This window comes from Vicugna pacos, chromosome 16, assembly GCF_048564905.1.
Source record: "Vicugna pacos chromosome 16, VicPac4, whole genome shotgun sequence".
In the NCBI taxonomy this organism is placed as follows: Eukaryota; Metazoa; Chordata; class Mammalia; order Artiodactyla; family Camelidae; genus Vicugna; species Vicugna pacos.
The window spans coordinates 24,094,511-24,113,892 of record NC_133002.1 but is presented as its reverse complement, the minus strand read 5'-3'; the positions used below and the strand labels follow the sequence as shown (position 1 = coordinate 24,113,892).

The following is a 19,382-nucleotide window of genomic DNA, read 5'->3' as shown; positions in this document are numbered from 1 at the left end:
TGACTTCAGTAATTGTCCTGAGACAATCAGACAATCACCTAGAAAGAATAAATACTATTCCTCTCATAAGGACCACAAGATAATTTACAGACAGTGATGTAAATATAAAAAAGTACTAATAACAGCAAATACAACACTTTGCTCTTATTAACTCAACTTACCCTTACATTAACAATTACTATTATCATCTCCATCTTAGAGATTAAAAAAAACCTACAGAGGAGATTTATTCCAGTATAAGAAATTATTTTTAAGAATAATTTCAAAGATAAAACACATAAGGAATACATTTATTATCATAAGAATATTTTGAGACACTACCAAAATTAAAATCCTCCTAAACAAAATGAAAGGCAAGAAATGACAAGAAAAAGCTCTGTGATACATGTTGTTGAAGACAAGAAGTTAATGTTCATAACATACAATGAGCTGTCACAAAGCAACAAGAAGCTCCCCCACTTAAATGTGTGCAAAGGATAAAAGGAATCATTCATTTTAAAAAAGTCAAATGGCTAATGAGTGAAAAATGCTCAATACCTCACTGGTCATCAAATGCAAACTAAAACAATGAAAAAGCACTTTTGCTCATCATATTGGCAAATATTTTTAAAAGATATTCTATCTAGTGTCCATCTGTGGGAGAAGAAACCATGAGCGACATTTTCAGAGGACGACATGTCAATGGATATGTAAACTCTGAAAAACGTACGTACACACTGACTCAACACCACTTCTAGGAATCGTTTCCTTTAGGAAAAAACAAATTTAGTCCAAAAAGATGTACCCATCAGGGCATTTACACAGCACTGTTTACAATGGTGGGAAGAAAAACTGAAGTGAAATCATATCCAGCAATAGAGAATTGGTTACATAAGTAATTGTGCATCTTTTCATTCCCCTATGGAAGGAATTTCTAGAGTTACTTGAATGGAGTCTGTGATGAATGTAAATGTCACATCCAGGGACTAAATTTCCAGAAGCCTTAACTAAAGGAATACTCATAAAAGATCACAGGAATGTCTGTACAAGAAGGATGCCAGTCAAATATCCTTTCTGACAGTGGAAAATGGAGAAAACTTAACTATCCACCATCAAGACAATGATGCGGTAAATCACGACGAGCTGCGAGCAATGAGGGAGCCGGCGTTTCGCCGTGGTCCAGGGCCTTGTCCACAGCATTCTCTCACCAAAGGTGTGCGTGGGAAAGAGACCACACCCGCAAATCAGGAGACCCCTCCACTCTATCTGAAAGGACCGTGTGAGTCTGGAGTGGGAGGACGTCTATGATATACACCTGAGTGATTAAAGCTAGCTGCAGAAAAACATATAGTATGGTCTCATTTTTAAATAAAGCATATATACACACACGTATACATGGAATTCTCATATGTGTGTATATATGTATGTCATAGGCATAAAGGTCATGAAACATATATATCAAATTTTCAACAGTTTTTACTCTTCGGAAATAAGGGGAAGGGAGGTAGGGCCTTCCTGTACCACCACAGTTCTCTTTTCAGTATTTCAGTTAATTATACTTGGAATTTAAAAGTTTATTTAAGTCCGAAGTAAAATGGACAATGCCTCCACAAGACAGAATGCTATACTGGTCATCAAAAATCATGCCAGAGGAGATAGAATATTGTAGAAAAACATATAAAAAGCCGAATGGAAAATGGAGGTGTCCACACAGTAAACAGTCACAGAGTGCTCTCTGGTTTTTTATGACAGAGGTGATCCACACTGATGAAAATATATGTTAACGTGTTAATTATTATCTTTGAATAGCGGGACAAGGATAGCCTCTTTTGCCCCCTTTTTCAGAGTTATTATTTTAAATGCACATTCCTTTTCATCTGAAAAAAGCATTTTTAGGTGTGTAGTACTATGCATTGGAGAATAATACAAGAATACTTAGAGAAACAAGTAACTAGGAGACAAAGCAGCAGCATCACACAATGTAGGACGGGCGATCCTGATTAACACCACGCAGTTACATAAGGACCCACAAAGTGAGAGCACCTGCTGTAACAGGGCGTGGCCCCCTTCTATTTGTCAGCAGTGTCTTCAGGGCTGAGGCAGTTCTGAGCACGGCCAGTGTCAGTGCTGGTGTCTTGATTGATGCTACTGGGGGTGAGGGCACCTGCAAGCCGAGAGGAAGAACAGAAATCATCCTCTGCCTTTTCTGTCTTGTTTCTTTGTTACTTTAAAAGAGAGCCATATATAAGATAAACCGTGTATCTCCCCAAATGAAATTTCAGTAATGAAACCGTTTTTAAAGACTTCACAGCTTATATTCTGCCTATAACTGTCTTTTCAACAAAGATCATATTTATTAAATGTTAATTAACTCAGTTAATTAACTCCCTGTTGAAACATTCTAGTAAAGAACATGAAATGAAGTATGTAAAAGAACCACACCTGCAGTGACTAGCTCAGCTGTCTTGACGGCAGTGCAGTCAGCCCCCACCATCCCGTGGCCCTGAGCTCCTGATGCTGGTAAGAGAGCACGCTGCCGCCTCAGATGGAGAGAAATGGTGAAAGCATTTCTTGAACCCTACAGCACTGACAAAACATAACTGACAAATCCCAGGCCCCTTTGAGGCTCTCATTTTCTGTTTCTGGCCAACCCCCATCAATGAGCAGAACCACCCAATTCCCAAGCCATGGGACTCACGTGGGAAGCAGTTTTGGAGAAATTTCCAGGTATAGAATGTAACCAACTATACATAGAACTCTGAAAAAAGAAAAGATGCCATACTCTGATTTTGGAAGACACTCAAAATATTCTCCTAAGCCTTAGTAGCTGGAAAGGCTGGGCTTCTCCTAAGTCACTTATTTATTTCACAGCCAGTAAGCATCTCCCTCAAATCCTGCTTCCCTGTGTCTGCTGGGAGCTTGAAGCACACTGCTGCTGTCGATCTTATAAGTCACATGGCAGAGGCGTGTGTCTCACGCCTGCAACCCTCACACAGGCTCGCCTCCTAGCCTCACTGTCTGAACTGGGCCCCATTTTCTCACCTGTTTATTTGGTATCTGTTCTTCTGTAAGCTACCTGAAATGCGTTTTGGAACATGTCAGAAGAAGCAGTGGGTTGAGAAATGGACAGATTGAGAGGTGAGAGATGGGCAGACAGAGAGAGAGACTCCAAGAAAGGGGGAACAAATAAAATTTCCTATGCAAAACCCTCTTCTAATCAGGGAAGGAAACCACCACGGAAAAGTGTGAAGAGGCAGGTAGCTTAGGACTGTTTCCTGGATTCCATGAAAAGTAACACCAAGAGATGAGAGGGTAGAACTTTAAATAGTAAAAGAAAAAAAGCACGCATGCTTGAAAAATATATCTACAATATGTACTTTCTAAAGAATAGACTGAAATCAGCAGGACCCAATAACACTATACTTGGGTATTTACAGAAGTGAGAATCCCATCTCCAAACCACAAGGCATCCCTTCAGAGCACTGACAGTCTACATGGGGCGGTCATAAAGCCATCACCGCAAAAGCTATGCTACCCTGCACTTACGAGGAATGAGCAGCTGTGCTCAGGCTGCCCACGTGCGTCATTTACACCCCACAGCACCTCTACGGGGGGGACGCCTAGCGAGCCCCGTCTCTGCAGGACAGAAAACCAGTTCTGGAGAGGCTAAGCCGACTTACCAGTTCTCCATCTCACAGGACTGGTCTCTCCAGAGCAGGACACGAACTCGGACCCACGATTGTAACCATGGTACTACAGTGCTTTGTGTGCTGTTTGTGTGTATAATACATTTGTTTCTATCATGAAAGGTTATTTAATAAATGATCGGTTGTCTTGTCTATCTCATTAGCTCACAATCAATCTTTATACTGTTGAATTGTACTCTTTTCCCCTAAAGAAAGGAACGGAAACAGCGGGGGTCAGAAAGAGGTGGGGCTCCATTCTTTATCTGGGATCTCATCTCATCGAAGTCCCCAAACAGGGAAAAGGAGCAAATGTTCTCTTTATCTTTTAAAGAGAGGGCTCCAGTGATGGTGACTTATTCAATTACAAAATCAAGGCTGGGGAAAGGGCACATGCAGCAACTAGAGCAGTATCAGCTGTAGGAAGGTCAAAAGTGCTCACGAGAGGGCTCAGGGGGCAGCCTCATTTAATTTCAATCAGTAAAACAATAACAAACTCTAAAAATACTGGCCTACAATGGATTAGCTCTTTCTTGACATCTAGCAAGTTTCCACAGCCCACATGTAACATTATCGGGAACCAGTGAAAGGAAGAGTCCACAGAAAAGGAAAATCAATGCCACAGGCAGGCTGAAACCCAGGCTGGAGTTTAGGAAGAGAAAGGGCATAGTTAAGAACTGGGGAAAGGCTGGGGAAAAAAATCATCACAAGGACCCTCAAGCATCATCCAACAATCATATAATCATTCATTCAAGAGAGAGTTACTGACGTCGTACTCTGTGCAAGATTGTACAGCGGGTGAAGCAAGAGCGCAGCGTCCATGGTGGCAGCACGTTGCGGGGCTCAAATACACTTCTGATCCCGGTACCTTGCACACTTGTCCTCAATATAAAGGCAAAGATAATTAAAGTAAAATAATACTCTGTAAACTCAAAGCATTGTTGAAAAAAAAAGTTAAAGAAGACCTAAATACCAGGACAGACACTCCACACACATTCCCCTATCAAAAGAAAGTGCTCTTGGAATGGCAGGGCTCCCCAGAGCGATCCGTATATTCAACGTGGTCTCGATCACAATCCCAGCGGGCTCCTCTGCAGAAACTGACTATCTGCTGCTACAATTCATATGGGAATTCGAGGATCTCAGTAACCAATACGTACTTGAAAAAGAAAAATTTGAGAGGACTTATAATTCTCAATTTCAAACCTTACAACTGTATCTCCAGGTGAGATTAGAGGCCATTGTGAAGTTATTACTGTGTTAATCCTTATTTACTAAATTCTCTACAATGAATATTACTGTTACAATAAGAAAAATAAAAAGTAAGTTATCCTTTAAAACATGCACACTGATTCATTCATTGGGAAAAAATTATTCTATCAATTAAGAGATAAATATCTATTGAAAAAGGACAACTTAAAAACAAGAGTGCATTTGCATTTTTCATAAATTGAAAACTGAAAAGCACAAAGACGTCAAGTTTCTAGGGAGACCAATGCAACATATTAATAGTTATTTTCAGAAATTCTAATTTAACAATGAAAACTCTGGAAAGGGAAAATCGTGACTGAGAGCCAACTGCAAACACATGGAGAGCAAAGGCCTAGAAATCACAGTTCCTTTAACTCTGCTCCTAACACAATAGGAGAGGAAATTCCTCACTGAGGGGACAGTGGAATCCCATGCATAAGACAGGATACACAGTACAAACTGCACTAGAATTGGGGGTGATTTTTTTAGAAGAATTCTAAAGTTACAAAATTGCTGAAAAACTATTAAAACACTGACAGAAAGATTAAAACACACAGTCATATACATTATATAGAAACATATGTAGTCTGCTCCCATGTTGCATTTAAATACAAATATATTTGTTCATTTATGGGCACTTATGACTTTATCCCTGGTAGAATATTTCAACTAAAACAAATAATCAATATAACACTCCTTTTGTCAAATCTACTTGATAAGTTACTCTGCTATGTAAACATAATGTGTCTAAGATAGATCTAAAATTAGTGAAAAAGAGCTTTGTATGGCTTCTTGAACTATTCTCAAAATTCAAAGCTTAATTTTAAAACAGATCTGAACAGTAATTCTATATTACCTTTTCCGTCGTGAAATGAACAACACAGTCTGTTGTCAAAATTCTGTCCTTACAGTGATTCACGAGCACCGTATCCTCACAAAACTGCTGGACAGCAAGGCACTATCCAGACACTGTGACCCAACAAATGAAACACAATGAAGACAGTGACCCTATTTTGGAGGGCTTATAGTCTGTGTCAACACCAGGGTTTTAATAGATTGGTTTGATTGGTTGGCAAAATAAAATCAATCAAGTACTTTCTTCTTTGATCATTCTATAAGTCATGACTCTGCTGTTAGTATCATGAGCAGGAAAGACTTAAGCATGACTTGATTAGATCAACTAGCAACAATCATCACTGGAGAGTGAGTAATAAAGAAGTTAACTGATAGCAATGTTTCTCCCTACATGAGACCTAAAATAAATCGACACTGATATCCGAAAAGAAAATGAGAATTTGAAGTCCCCAATAAGAAAAAAATCTAACAAGAAATCAAAAAAGTAAAGATTTTTTCATTAACGTTTCCTGGAAAGATTGGAGCATGGTGGTGTTGAGCTCAGATGCTAGGGAAAAACATGAGGGTCTGAATTCCCACAGCACTGGGTAGCTTTGACACTAATATGTCAGTCAAATTCTCTGCATCTCAGTCTCCGATGCATAGACTGGGGACAACAACCGCACCCATCTCCTAGAACGGTCCTAAGAATTAAGTTATTTTATATATACAAGTTTTAATAAAATACATCAGATATTAAATATTACCCCAAAAGCACAAGGAAAAATGAAAACAGAGATAAATTGGAGTTCATTAAACTTTAAAACTTTGCTTCAAAAGACACCATCCAGAAAGTGAAAAAACAACACTCAGGAGAAAATTTTTTCAAATCATTTATCTGATAAGGAATTTGTGTATCAAAAAAAAAATTTCACAGCTCAACAATAAAAAGGCAACTCAATTAAAAAATGAAAAAAGAATCTGAAAAGATATTTTTCAAGGAAAATATACAAATGGCCAATAAGCACAATGAAACGGTGTTCAATAACATTAGCCCTAAAGGAAATCAAGTCAAAACAACTAGGAGAAACCGCTTCACATTCACTACAATAGGTTAAAAATCAAAAAAAAGATTAACAAGCACTAATGAGGACACAGAGGAAGCGGAGCCCGCAGCCATTGCTGGTGAGGATGTAACACAGCGTGACCACTTTGGAAAACATCCTGGCACGTCCTCAGAGAGTTGAACATTTGGCTTCTGAATGATCCAGCAATTCTGCTTCCTGGGCACACAAGTAAGAGAACTGAAAACAAATGTTAACATAAAAACTCCTACAGGAATATTCACCATTACTTTTCGCCATTAATTTTCAGAGCCAAAAAACAGAAACAACCCAAATGTCTATCACGTGATGAATGGGTAAACAAAGGGGCCCAGCCATACAGTGAAATATTATTCAGCAATAGCAAAGCATAGAGTACTGACCCAGGCCACAACGTGGACAAACATTGAAAACGTTACTCAGTGTGAAAGAAGTCAGTCAAAATAGACGGTTCCACTTACATGAAGTGACTCGATTTGCATGAAATGTTCAGCACAGGCAAATCCACAGAGACAGAAGAGTGGCTCCCTGGGGCTTGGGGAGGATGGGGAAGTTGATAATGTCTGCTTATGCGTACTGGGTTTCCTGTTGGGGGGAAGAAAATATTCTAAGATTGACTGGGATGCACATTTCTGGGTGTAGAGTAAAATCCGCTGTACATTTTAATGGGTGATTTGTATTAAAACTGTTAAGAACAAAAGCACCTCGGATTAGTACCTTCCATAGTAAATGCAAATTGCTAACATTTATTACAGGAAGAAGAAACTGCCCTCAGCATGAAAGCAGGAGATCAGCAAATATTAGTTAACCGAAATTGGACAAGAGCATTTCACTTGAAACTGTTGCTGAGTGTACAAGAAATATTCAGACATGACAAGGAAAATCAGTTTGACATCACGAAGAAGCATTCTGCTTCAAATGCAAATCAAGGATTCGGCAAGCCCAGCTGCTACAAATGACCAGAGAAGAAACCTGGTTCTTAAAACAAGCACCAGAGCCAACAAGGAAATGGTGGTGAGGAAAGCAGGCGGCCTAAAATCTGGAACAGTGTGCTACAAATAATTTCTCCACTGAAAATTCAAAAATAAAATGAAAGTGATGTAATGCTGTGTTGAACTCACGTGAATGGGCTTCCTGCAGTGCTTGACAGTTCTGTAACCCCGAATGACTCAGGAGAATCAGCATGGCTCCTGGGAGTCCCCAAGTAACTGCCCATCAGCACGCTGACCACCATCACATCTGCCAGGGTTGAATTGCAGAGAAGAGAGCAACCTCTGAAAGGCACAGGGAATGTTGACAAGGGAATAAAAGGCTGCGGTCAATCCTGGGACAGAGGCCCTGTGAGCAGAGGCCAGAAGGCTGCAGGTGAACTGGAGTGGCCCTGGGGCAGGAAGGGACCACAGGGGAGCATATCTCAATTATCTCCTCTCTCTCCCTCGGGTAGGAGGGATAAAGCCTGCATCCTTCTCACCTGGAACTGTGGGTTCTGGCTGGCGGAAGTCTTACCGACACGGAATGAATTTCTCAAGACTGCGGAAAAAGGAAAGAAAGCGAGAGGGATTAGGGAGCCAAATCCACGAGTCTCTCAAATGCTCCCATATTTATTGTGTATAATCAAAGTAAAAAGTCAATAACAGTTGTGAGATAGTAGGCAGGAACTTGGGGAAAGAAGGGATGAGACAGAGATTGTAGACTCCACCATGAGTACTAAGGCTTAGTTTACCTTTAGGGAAGTCATGGGCTGAGGGGAACAAGATACATTTTTTAGACATGTTCATTACAAAGCAGACCACCAGACCAGCCTGGTCCCTGTTTTGGGGATAATAGACTATCTAACACCACGCAGGCCTGGCGTTTATAGCTGAGGGCCTGGGTCATTGCTGTGCAATAAGCAGTGTGCTATCTATAACCTCAAATATGCAAGCAAGGCATTGTCTCTGCTTTTTATGGCAAGGAGACAGGAGTGAGGATGCACAGGTGTTTGCTTTAAAGCAGTTAATAAGCACATTTTTTCTTCTTAAAGTTGACAGGCGGCTGGGATGTGTTACAACTTGTTAACTCAATCATGGGCTCCCACATGGAACCATTATGGAGGACATCCTAGGATGAAAAATCCTGGCTCTGGATCTTTTCCTGCCAGCTTCGGCCACTCCAGCAGGGTCTAGACACATCCCTGAATAACGATCCCACAGAACCACCTAAACTCTTAACTCCTAGTGCTTGAAACTTAATTTTAGCTCTACACAACTTAATGTAGAAAAGTTTCAGAAATAAAAGATATTATATTCTTTTTATATCTCATCATAAGACTGATTTTTCTGATTGCTCTAAGCTGCTTCTACATGGTAAAGCACCTAATTCTGCAGGTGAATTCAGTACTTTCCTTTGGGCATAACTAGACAGTCTGGGCTGTCTGACTTCTATTAGTCAAATACCAATACACTTAATTGATTTCTTTGTTCATCAATTTCAGCCTGGAGGTGAGGGTCTGTCACTATTTTCCTCAGCCCACCCTCTACTCTTTTCTCATCAGCATCTCAGGCCTCCTGAAAACAAAACAAAGCATTTGTTTCCCTTCATCTACACTTTCCACAAAGGCAACAGGAATCATCATGCCTAGAGAATGAATTCAACACAAATGTTAAAACAAAAGTCTATAAACCTGAAGCAACTCCATCTCCGACTCATGATACACAATGACATGAGAGTAAGTGTGTCAGGTACAAAGCATGCGTGAGCCTGACCACCTCATTTCTATTCTTCAAAGGAAGGAAGGTTTTCGTATTTTTTATTATCATTCTTTGTCATTGTTTCTGATTAAGCCAAAAAATTTTTTATGAAATAATTAAGCACTGCAATAACAGATTTTCGCTGTATCAATTACAGAAGGAATTCAGAGGGGATAGGAAAACCCACCTCTGTAAAAAATGCAAAATTCCTTCCCCTGTTAAGAACACGAATACAAAATGCAACAGAGAATTCAAATTCTTGTGGAGAGGACAAAAGCCACAGAATCAAAGCAAAGTCATTATTATGACTCAATCCAAAATTCACTGGACAAACATGCTCAATGCATTCAAATAATTTTTAAGGCACACTGCAAACCATTCACTTAATTATCTACAGGCTAGAGGAAGAATTTCCCTCTATAACAGACAACATAAATCAATAGGTTGCCCCACCAAACAAGGAACAAACATCAGGTTTTTTGCAGTTCTGATAAATCAGCAAGTTTTAAAGATCAAAATCCAGAAATTTTAAACATTCATTCACACCAGAATGAATCAAGCACTTAAAAAAATAAATAACCCAAAGAAACTAAACACATTGATCACGTACCTGGATCAATGAGAAATTCTTGTACAGCTGGAAAAAAAGAACAGTCTATAGACTTATACTTGAAAAATAAAACTACTTTTAAAGATAACTGCTAAAACACATTTCATCATTCATGTTGCCTTGAAAAATCTGAGGAACTTGTCTCTGATCAGAAAAGCAATTCTGAGTATTAGTATGTTACAATTCAGTGCCAGTTTGCTTTAGAAGAAAAAAGAAAAGCTACTGTTTCTCATCTTGCACAAAGTTTAAAGAACCTCCCTGCCTCTATCTCCTCCCATTTTCTAAGCTCATGCTCCCCAACCCTTCTGAAACAATTATGAGAACCTCTTATTCCCACCAATATGCCAAATCACAAAAGAGTATCAATTTATTTGTGTAAATATATACCTACACCTTGAACTGGAGGAGAAAGATTTCAGAAGGCTATATGGAACTTATTGCTACATTCCTGAAATCACACACATACACGTTCACAGAGACACAGACATATACAAACTGAATTACTGGGCACTTCACAAGCTAAGGACTTACAACTTCTAGAAGATAACTTTGTAGTTAGTTTAAAATACAAAACGGTCAGCTTTTGAAAGCCTTGAACATTGCAAAATCATCCAAATATCAATGAGATCCAATTAGCCTTCTCTGTAGAATGTAATTCCCCATGATGGCAAAGCAGACCCTAAGAAGTAGTGGATCCAAGACTCGTGTTTTTCACTAGCTATGATCGTTTTAAAACACGGAAACAGATTTAGAAAGGTATGTCCCTATGACATTTATTCTTATTGAGATGGCATATGTATTCAATTGTCTATGCAGAAAATAGGACCCATGATGGTGTTTAAGAAATATTTTGTGTATTGAAATATTTATTTTTAAGTGCAGACAAGGAGGGTGGGTATTACTCCATTGTAGAGCACCTGTTGTGCACGCACATGTTCCTGGCTTCAATCCCCAGTACCTTCATGAAAATAAATAAATACAAGTGCTTACTTAAAAATAAGAATAAATTTATATAAAAAAATAAATGCAGACTAAAAACCACTGCAATCTAGGAGCCACAATTATAATAAAAAACAAGTGTTTCTATTAAATATTGACTATACGCCAATCACAGAGACAACCACAAATCACACCTGACAACCATCACGTGTGATTCTCAGCAATCCTACTAAGTAGACACGGATGAGAAACCCGGCTCTGCGGATGAGGAGACGGAGCTCGGAGGAGCCGGGGACACTGACCGTCCTGCTCCCCGTGACACCGCGTCAGCCCAGGGCAAGCGCTGACAGAGCTGCACTGAGGGGACACCCAGCTGCATGGAACCATGGGGGATTGGGGAGTCCTAGAAAATACTCAAAAGTGTTCAATGAAAAACCAGCTCAAATATATTACTCTGTGCCCCATCCTCTAAACACAGAACATGTCTGGGACCTTTATGATGCCTCCATGTCCTTTCTGCCATCATCAGTTACGTGCCCTCTCAGTGCGACCAGTCATGAACTGGACCCCATACGAAGTGCACTCAGATGGAAGAGCTTTAAAAGCTGTTTTATGAAGTTTGTAAGACTGTCTATTCCTCACACAGGCGGTCATCCAGCACTACTCACCGGTGCGGATGTACCACCTGAAATCACACCTTTCTGCTTTTTAAAATCCCTTCATGTAATACAGACTTTTAAACAGCAAAGTAGCAGCTCAACCACAGACAGTGGACATCTTTTCACCAAACGGACTCAAACAGCCCATCGGACTACCTGGAAGCCCTTTTCTTCTATTAAACCCACTTCCAGGTACTTCATCTGATTGGTGGACTCGGCCTCTGAATGGCCTACTCAGAGAGATCCCATCCTCACATCCGGGGGTGGGAGAGGACCCTGCTGCTGGGAGAAATCAGTGAGGAAGGTGGACATCCTCCAGCCATTTCTGCACGGGTAGAAATGCCACATGCTCAGAAATTATACCCTCAGCACCCCTGGGCTCCCATGGACTGGTTTCACATTAAGCAAACTTATGACACACTGATGCAAGAAAACCAGAAATTTAATTTATTAATGTAACAGGAGATGTGAAACTACAAACCAGATTGAAATATCAGAGTTCAACCATGAGTACAGATTCTCCTCCACGGCCCAATCTCGGGCAGGCAGTCACATGGCAAGCGTGGACAGAAGCAGAGCAGGAAGGGTTTCTAGATTAACTCAATGGATTAATTTCTGTTATAAGAACAGATCTACTGCCTGGAAAACAATTAATGCCAATCACGGGGCACACTCCATGGACAGTGGCTGAGACACGACTGTGAGCACCTGTATAACTCCACTTTCCCTGTCCTTTCTGGTCTAACTGATGCAGAGGTACAGAGATCCAGGGATGCAGATACCTGTAAACACCCAAAGCCCATCCCTGGGAGCCCGGAAACCAGATAGCCAGGATTTAAATCCCAGCTCTGCCACTTACTAGCTCTGTTACCTTGGCCAAATTACTTACCCTCTGTGTGCCTCAATTTCCACACTGTAAACCTGGGATAACAATCAAATCTTTCTTACTCACTTGTTGTGAAAATTGGAGGATTCATTTCTGTAAAACTCTCAGAAAAGAATGTAGCACATTTTTGGTGCCCAACAAATTTCAATTTAATAAGAAAGTGATTTACAAGTCTCCCATCTAATCATCTTCTGTGTTTCATGACTATTCTGAGTTCCAAAGGAAATCCTTATTTCCCCTCTTATAAACTCTTGAGGAGCACCCTTCTGTTTCAAGCCACCACCTGTTTAAACTGAGGGGGGATTCCCTCCTCCCCACTCCTCTGGTCCATGGGAGACTGCTTCTCCCTTCACACCCCTGACCACTGGCCCACGGCTAGCCCTCCTCACACTAACAGATTGAGGTGTGAGTCCGGGGAGACAAGCAGGGCATATGAAAGCTTTCCTTCCCCTCCAGTGTTGGCCACCCTTAGGAAGCAGCCGGGATGCTCAGTTCCATGGCAAGACAGTCCTGTGCATTATGGGTCAGAATCTCTCAAGGGAATGCTCGCTGTGGACCAGAGTTACCTGGGACTGCGTAAGTCTCTAATTCTGGGACATAGTGTCATGACACTCACTCTCCCACAGCCCTGAATTTCATGGAGAACGTGGCTTCATCAGTAATAAAGGAGACATTTATCGCCTGCCTGTTCTTCTTTGTCATCTCTCAGTTGGCTGCTGGACACAACATGTGTATAAGTATTGGGTCCCCTTAAGCCCCAACATATATGAAGTAACAAAAATTCTGTGGCTTAACATTGGTTCAGGGCGACTGTGTAACTGTCCTGACTCTGCTGATGCTAAATTATGTGTATAGGAACTATGGAACCTCCTCAAATATCTTTCATCATAAAACCAGCTTTTCTTATTTTCCTGTTTCTCAGTAATTGCCAAAGACTATCAAATGATGGCTTCACACCAAACAGCAGTTAAGATTATGAGCCCTCTTGTCATACACACTGTGCTAAACACTTTACATAATTTCTAATTCTCACAATTCTACAAAGCAGAAATGAGTGTCCCCATCTCACAGACGAGGGAAAAACTCAGAAAGAACTGACTCAGGATCACGTAGCTCAGTGGCAGCATGTGCACGCAAACCCAAGTCAAAACACCACACCCCTTTGTATATGTACCAAATCTCCTACCACCCATTGACACACAGCGGTGGGGATAATACTTACGGAACTCAGTACACTTTTCAGCTTTAAGGTGCTCCAGAGGCCGCTTCTAGCTCTTTTATAAAATCCCGGCTCACTGGTTTCTAACACTGCAAGAAAAGTCCGATGTTGCAACTGTTTGCACAGGAAGTCTGAAATGTTCACAGCGAGATGATAGAATAAAACTAAGACATAAGCAGAATAATATTTCCAGGTAGTCAGACATAATGGACATTGTGCTACCCTGAAGCACTAAGCAAAGGAATCAAAAAAAAAAAAAAACGTTGTTTAAGACTTCCTTTACAAACAGGAAAGTTAAGACTGTAAGAAGGTGTAACAGCGCCACCTATGGCTTAAAAGGCCTTCCTGGTTGCCTGGAAAGGTGCAACACAAAAATTGCCTGTGGATCAGAAACAAGAATCAGATAACTAAAAGCTTATGTAGCACATACTGCTCTCCTAGTCCTCATGTCTTGCACTGTAGCAAAAACCAACAGACCTGTACTAGGCCTATATTCATAAAAGTCATGTCTGTATTTTTCCAACAGGAGGTAATCTAAGTATCTTGCAAAATACTTCTCAAAGAGCCAGGAAATCATAGAAGTGTATTGAAATACAAAAACATTTATTTACATATTAAAACAGCATGAGCTTTTTTCTATTAAAAAAGCTGACATGTCAAATCAATGTTTTGATATTTTAAAACCTATTAAGAGTGCAGAAAAATAAATCAAAATTTTCTTTAATCACAAAAGAGAGAAGCTTATTCCCTGAAAATGATCAATGTGGATTTTTCTAAACTTAATGCTTCTGGTCAGAGTCCTACGAATTTAAATGTCTGAGTGTATAGTTACACGGCAGCATGAACACTGAGTTGTAACAATACACATTCTGTGCAAATAATCTTCAAGGTCGTCTGCTTAAGTCAATTTAACTAGTCCCTGTCTCAATAGAATGATACAGATTTCATTAAAACTTCATACTGCACGCACACACACACACAAAACCCTGAATCCTTGTTACTTTAAGCCATATTCATATATATCCATATTGAATATGCATCAGAAACAAGCCACCCTCTTTAGTATTCACAGTTGATCCTTCTAAACTATCTGTCATTGTGACAGCACATTTTTACTAAGCAGCTCTTGGATGCTTTGTATACAAGGCGTCTACCTCTCACAGTCAGACATGGTAAACGGCATCACTCAAATTTCACAAATGAGGAAATATACTTAAGCCATGGAAACAACGTACATATTTATCATCAGGAAAGAAAAGAGTAAAGATTTTACTTTCAATATGCACTGACAAACTTTTCCTCCATACTAAGACTACATACATAAAACAAATTCAGTCATTGTAAATTATTCTGTCAATAAGCACCACTAGAGAAAAACAAGCAACATCATTAGCAATGATTGGACTTTCAAAGCCCACTCCTATTTTGCACTATAATCATTTTTAATGTTTTGTTTTTAGTGCTTACATAGCACTAATATAAAGAAAACATAAACTATTTAAGTCATTACCTGAGAATGCAACATTTGTGAAAATGTACAATTTTAATTTATGCCACTCTGTCTCACATTCTCACTGGTGTCTCTCCTTTGAAGGCCTCATCAGGCTGAGATCGCCAAAATCGGTCATTTATGGACTCACAGGAGTTCGGGAAACCACTCAACGGGAGGCTGATCAGAGGAGAAATTGAGAATGCATCCTGTGCAGCCTGGGTTCCAGCACCGAGCTAGGCACCGCCAGCTGCGTTTGATTTGGGACAAGCTGCCCACCTCTCAATCCCTCAGCTGCAAAAAGGAGACATTGATACCTACCGTCAAACACCTGCTTTGAAGTAAAACATGAGAAAAACAGTTTAGCCTTTGGTAGGTGTCCACTCACAGCAAGCTTGGTCATTATGATGATGAGGATTACTTTTAATAAGTTAAGCTAGACCAAAAATTAGAAATCACCATAAAGGAGAAACATTTTAACTCAATAAGCATTTCCTTTTGAATGGATTGATAAAAGTTCTAATGATTTTTTTAATAAACCAAATTTTGTCCATTAATTTTAGATTTACCAGTTTATGGACAAGTCTCCAAAAAAAGAATTAGAGGCCTCTAACCTCTGAATACTAAGAAAGTAAAGTTTAAAAAAATTATGGGGGAGAGTATACCTCAGTTGAGAGAGTATGTGCTCAGCACGCATGAGGCCCTCAGTTCAGTCCCCAGTAACTCCATTTAAAAACTTTTATTTAAAAAAAAGGAGAATTAAGGGAAAAAGATGGAGGACTACAGAACTTTTTTAGAGAATCCACTCAGATTTAAGATGGGGAAAAAATATCCATTTCTCACAGGAAATCTTGAGAACTATGTAAACCGGATCTGAGTTGTCTTGTCTTTAACATTATTCATGAATTCATATTACCAAGTCTTAAAACTACCTGATAACCCACAGTGGTGGTAGTGATCATAAAACCTGCCAATGCGGATCGAACTCCGGCTAGGACTGCTCTGTTCTGACATCTCTGCCCCTGAGGCCTCACCAGGCTGAGAGCACTAAATTTTGTCATTCATGAGCATCTCGTGTAAGTCTTCCATTTGTGCTTCTCAGTCTCCTCTCACCAGCCCCTCTGAGGGAAGCACTGTTATCATCTTCCCCACACGCAGATAAGGTCACTGAGGTACAGAAACTAAACCTGCTCCAGGTCACATCGGCATTAAAGGACGTCTGTATTTCTGCTGTTTTGCGATTGACAAAGGAATCTGAGATATCAATACAAGATAGACTGTTAAATAATCAAGTCTGTCAGCTCTTCACCTCAAAGAGCAGATACTATAAATTCCTGATGTAGGATGAGGCTGCCGCCACAAAATGACTCAGCTAGAAATTAATATCCAAGATGAAGCAGCGGATACACATAAATATTCATGACTGTCAACTCCTCTCACGGGTCTTGGCCCTTCACTGCCTGAATGGGGGTGAAATCCCCACCCGTGTCTGGGAGGGTAGCGCGGCTCTTCCAAGTCTCACCCAGGCTTCACAGGCTGTTTCCCCCTACAGACTGTCCTAAATGATTAAAAAGCTCACAAGATTTTTACACCAGCCAAAACTGAAAGACATTTCTGCATATGGAGCACTTTCTCAGGCTTAAACCATTTTTGCCTACACTCAGCAAGGGGGAAAAAAGAAACATGACTCTGCAAAGTCTCTTAGCCTTACCACTCACAGGAGTTGAATGGTCTCAGCACAAGATGACCCTTCACATTACAGGATGAGAACAAAATAAAGCCGCCCCAACAACAAGCACTCCCAGAGACAGTGCTCAGCAGTCTTCTGCACACTCACGGTTGTGCAGCCCTCACCACCATCTATTTCCAGAACACTTCATCACCCCAATAGAACACCCATGTCACTAGCAGTCACTCCACAACCCCCCTCCACCCAGCCCCTTGCAACCATCATCTGCTCTCTGCCACTGCATGAGCCAATTCTGGGCATTTCTAAGATCACTGAAATCAACAATATGTGGCCGTTTGTGTCTGGTTCCTTTCAGTTAACGTGCTGTTATCAAGGCTTTCCCATGTTGAAGTGGTATCAGCATGTCTCTTTTTTTTTGAAAATGTTAAACTTTATTAGAAGGTGGTAAATACTATCAAAAATAGTAGAGTGGGGTATAAGGGGTGGGGTTTCAAAGGGAAAAGTCCGGGTTGAGCAGTCAGGGTGGACTACCCAGAGCAGATGGCTTTTTTCATATTCCCCTTTATTTATTTTTTCTTTTTTATTCACTCTTATGTCTGAATAATATTCCACTAAATGGAGATACTACATTTTGTTCTTTCATTCAGCAGCTATATATGGACGAGGTCCAGAAGAATGAGTGTAAGTGGTGGCTAGCAGGGATGGCATTTAAGCAAAGGGCAAGATGTGCTTTCAAAAAAAAAAGTGAACAATCAGAGGCACAAGGAAATTCAGCGCGTTTCTGAGAAAGTGCATGGTTGCTTCAGTAGGATTGCCATTCAGGGCTGTGGGGGATAGTGACAGGAGACACAGTGAGGGAGTCACCTGAGAATATTCCCCACTGCAAGCAGCTCAGCCAATTCTCCTCCCTCATCCTGTATTTTAGAGACATTTTTGCTAGCTTTTCTCTTATTTCAAGTAACAGTACTTTAGTTACACATCTGATCATCTGCATCAGACCACATTAGCTCCAAGCCACAGAAAATCATTCACTGACCGGAGCAGCTCCAAGACATAACATTGATGGACCAGGGAGTCCTGCAGCATCCCATCCTGCAGACACAAACCACACATGTTCCCTGGTGATGTCCGGAAAGTAAAATGCATGGAAATATCTCACTGCTGCTGCACGACATCTGCCCACAAATTGCCCCCAAATCATGCTGGCACAGCACTACTCAACCCTCGCACTACCCAAAAAAAAAAAAAAAAAAGAGAGAGAGAAAAGAAAAGAAAAGAGAAGAAAAGAAAAGAAAAGAAAATATAAGAAAAGAAAAGAATAAAGCTAAGAAAGCAAATTTAGGCTCTTCCATTGAAAACCAGCAACCATCACTGCCAGTATCTGAGCTGGAATGATCCTGACTTCAAAAACCACTGTGCAGTTACTATTCAAATGTGACAGACATATATGTATTTCACTTAGATGATATTACAATAGGATTTTTCTTTTCAAAATTTCCAGTTGCAACAATAGCACAAGAAAGTTTATGTTTCATTTTTAAAAAAAAACAATTATTTTCCACTTTGTTAATTTTGAATCTATTATTATTTTATAAAGGGAGCTATGCTGCAGATTATAAACCAAATATCTGGCTTCTGCAAACAAGACCTATATGACTTCACTATTTCAGAGCAAGCTTTAATGATGCTTTCAAATTGGGGGCGCTCACTAACAGCTCTTTAAATACTGTCAAAGATGTGCTATTATGTAATGCAAAGGGTCTACCTACACATCAACTCAGAAACCAAAGAAACTACACGAAAGCCTTAGTTTATCATTTTAAAATATTCCTATTATTTTGAATATTAAATTTCTTAAAAGATAAGATATTTTTTGAGAAAGACATCAGTTGTATTAAATTTCCTCTCACCAAGAAAGCAATCTTTATCAAGAATTACTACTACTATGAAAATCCAAAAGACAGGACGTTTCTAGCTAAGTTAACTTACAGATCTCAACACAAGCCTAAATCCTATCTGCTCTCACTTGAACGAGCCCAGCAAAGTCCTGGGCTACTCTGGAACTTAGCTCTTCTGTTCCATATGTTGGCAGAGCTAAGATCATCACACAAGGCAGGGAAGGAGAGAAGAGGTAAGTCCACCTGGCGGCCTCCATCTGTTTACTTCCAGCCACAAGGTGTCGCTAGAGCGACCCCGCTAACAAGCCCTCCACACAAGGAAACCCGGCATCCACTCTGCCCCTGCGGTCCCCAAGCAGTCCCGACGCCCCTCTCCCACTGGTGGCCTCCGAGCCTGTGAATGGTCTTCTAAT

General features: G+C 40.4%; 1 protein-coding gene across 1 annotated transcript in view; it reads right to left on the bottom strand.

The window, feature by feature from the left end:
• Positions 1–2,023: 2,023 nt before the first annotated feature.
• Positions 2,024–19,382, bottom strand: part of LOC140686239 (uncharacterized) — a 30,735-nt gene continuing 13,376 nt past the window's right edge. The window contains exons 4-10 of the mRNA XM_072939958.1: positions 10,190–10,216; positions 8,322–8,380; positions 7,972–8,089; positions 7,312–7,435; positions 2,678–2,737; positions 2,422–2,579; positions 2,024–2,143 (exon numbers count right to left, since the gene is read on the bottom strand). Of these exons, the coding sequence (XP_072796059.1) occupies positions 8,084–8,089; positions 8,322–8,380; positions 10,190–10,216 (92 nt within the window). The 3' untranslated portion in view covers positions 2,024–2,143; positions 2,422–2,579; positions 2,678–2,737; positions 7,312–7,435; positions 7,972–8,083. The remainder of the gene's footprint in view (positions 2,144–2,421; positions 2,580–2,677; positions 2,738–7,311; positions 7,436–7,971; positions 8,090–8,321; positions 8,381–10,189; positions 10,217–19,382) is intronic.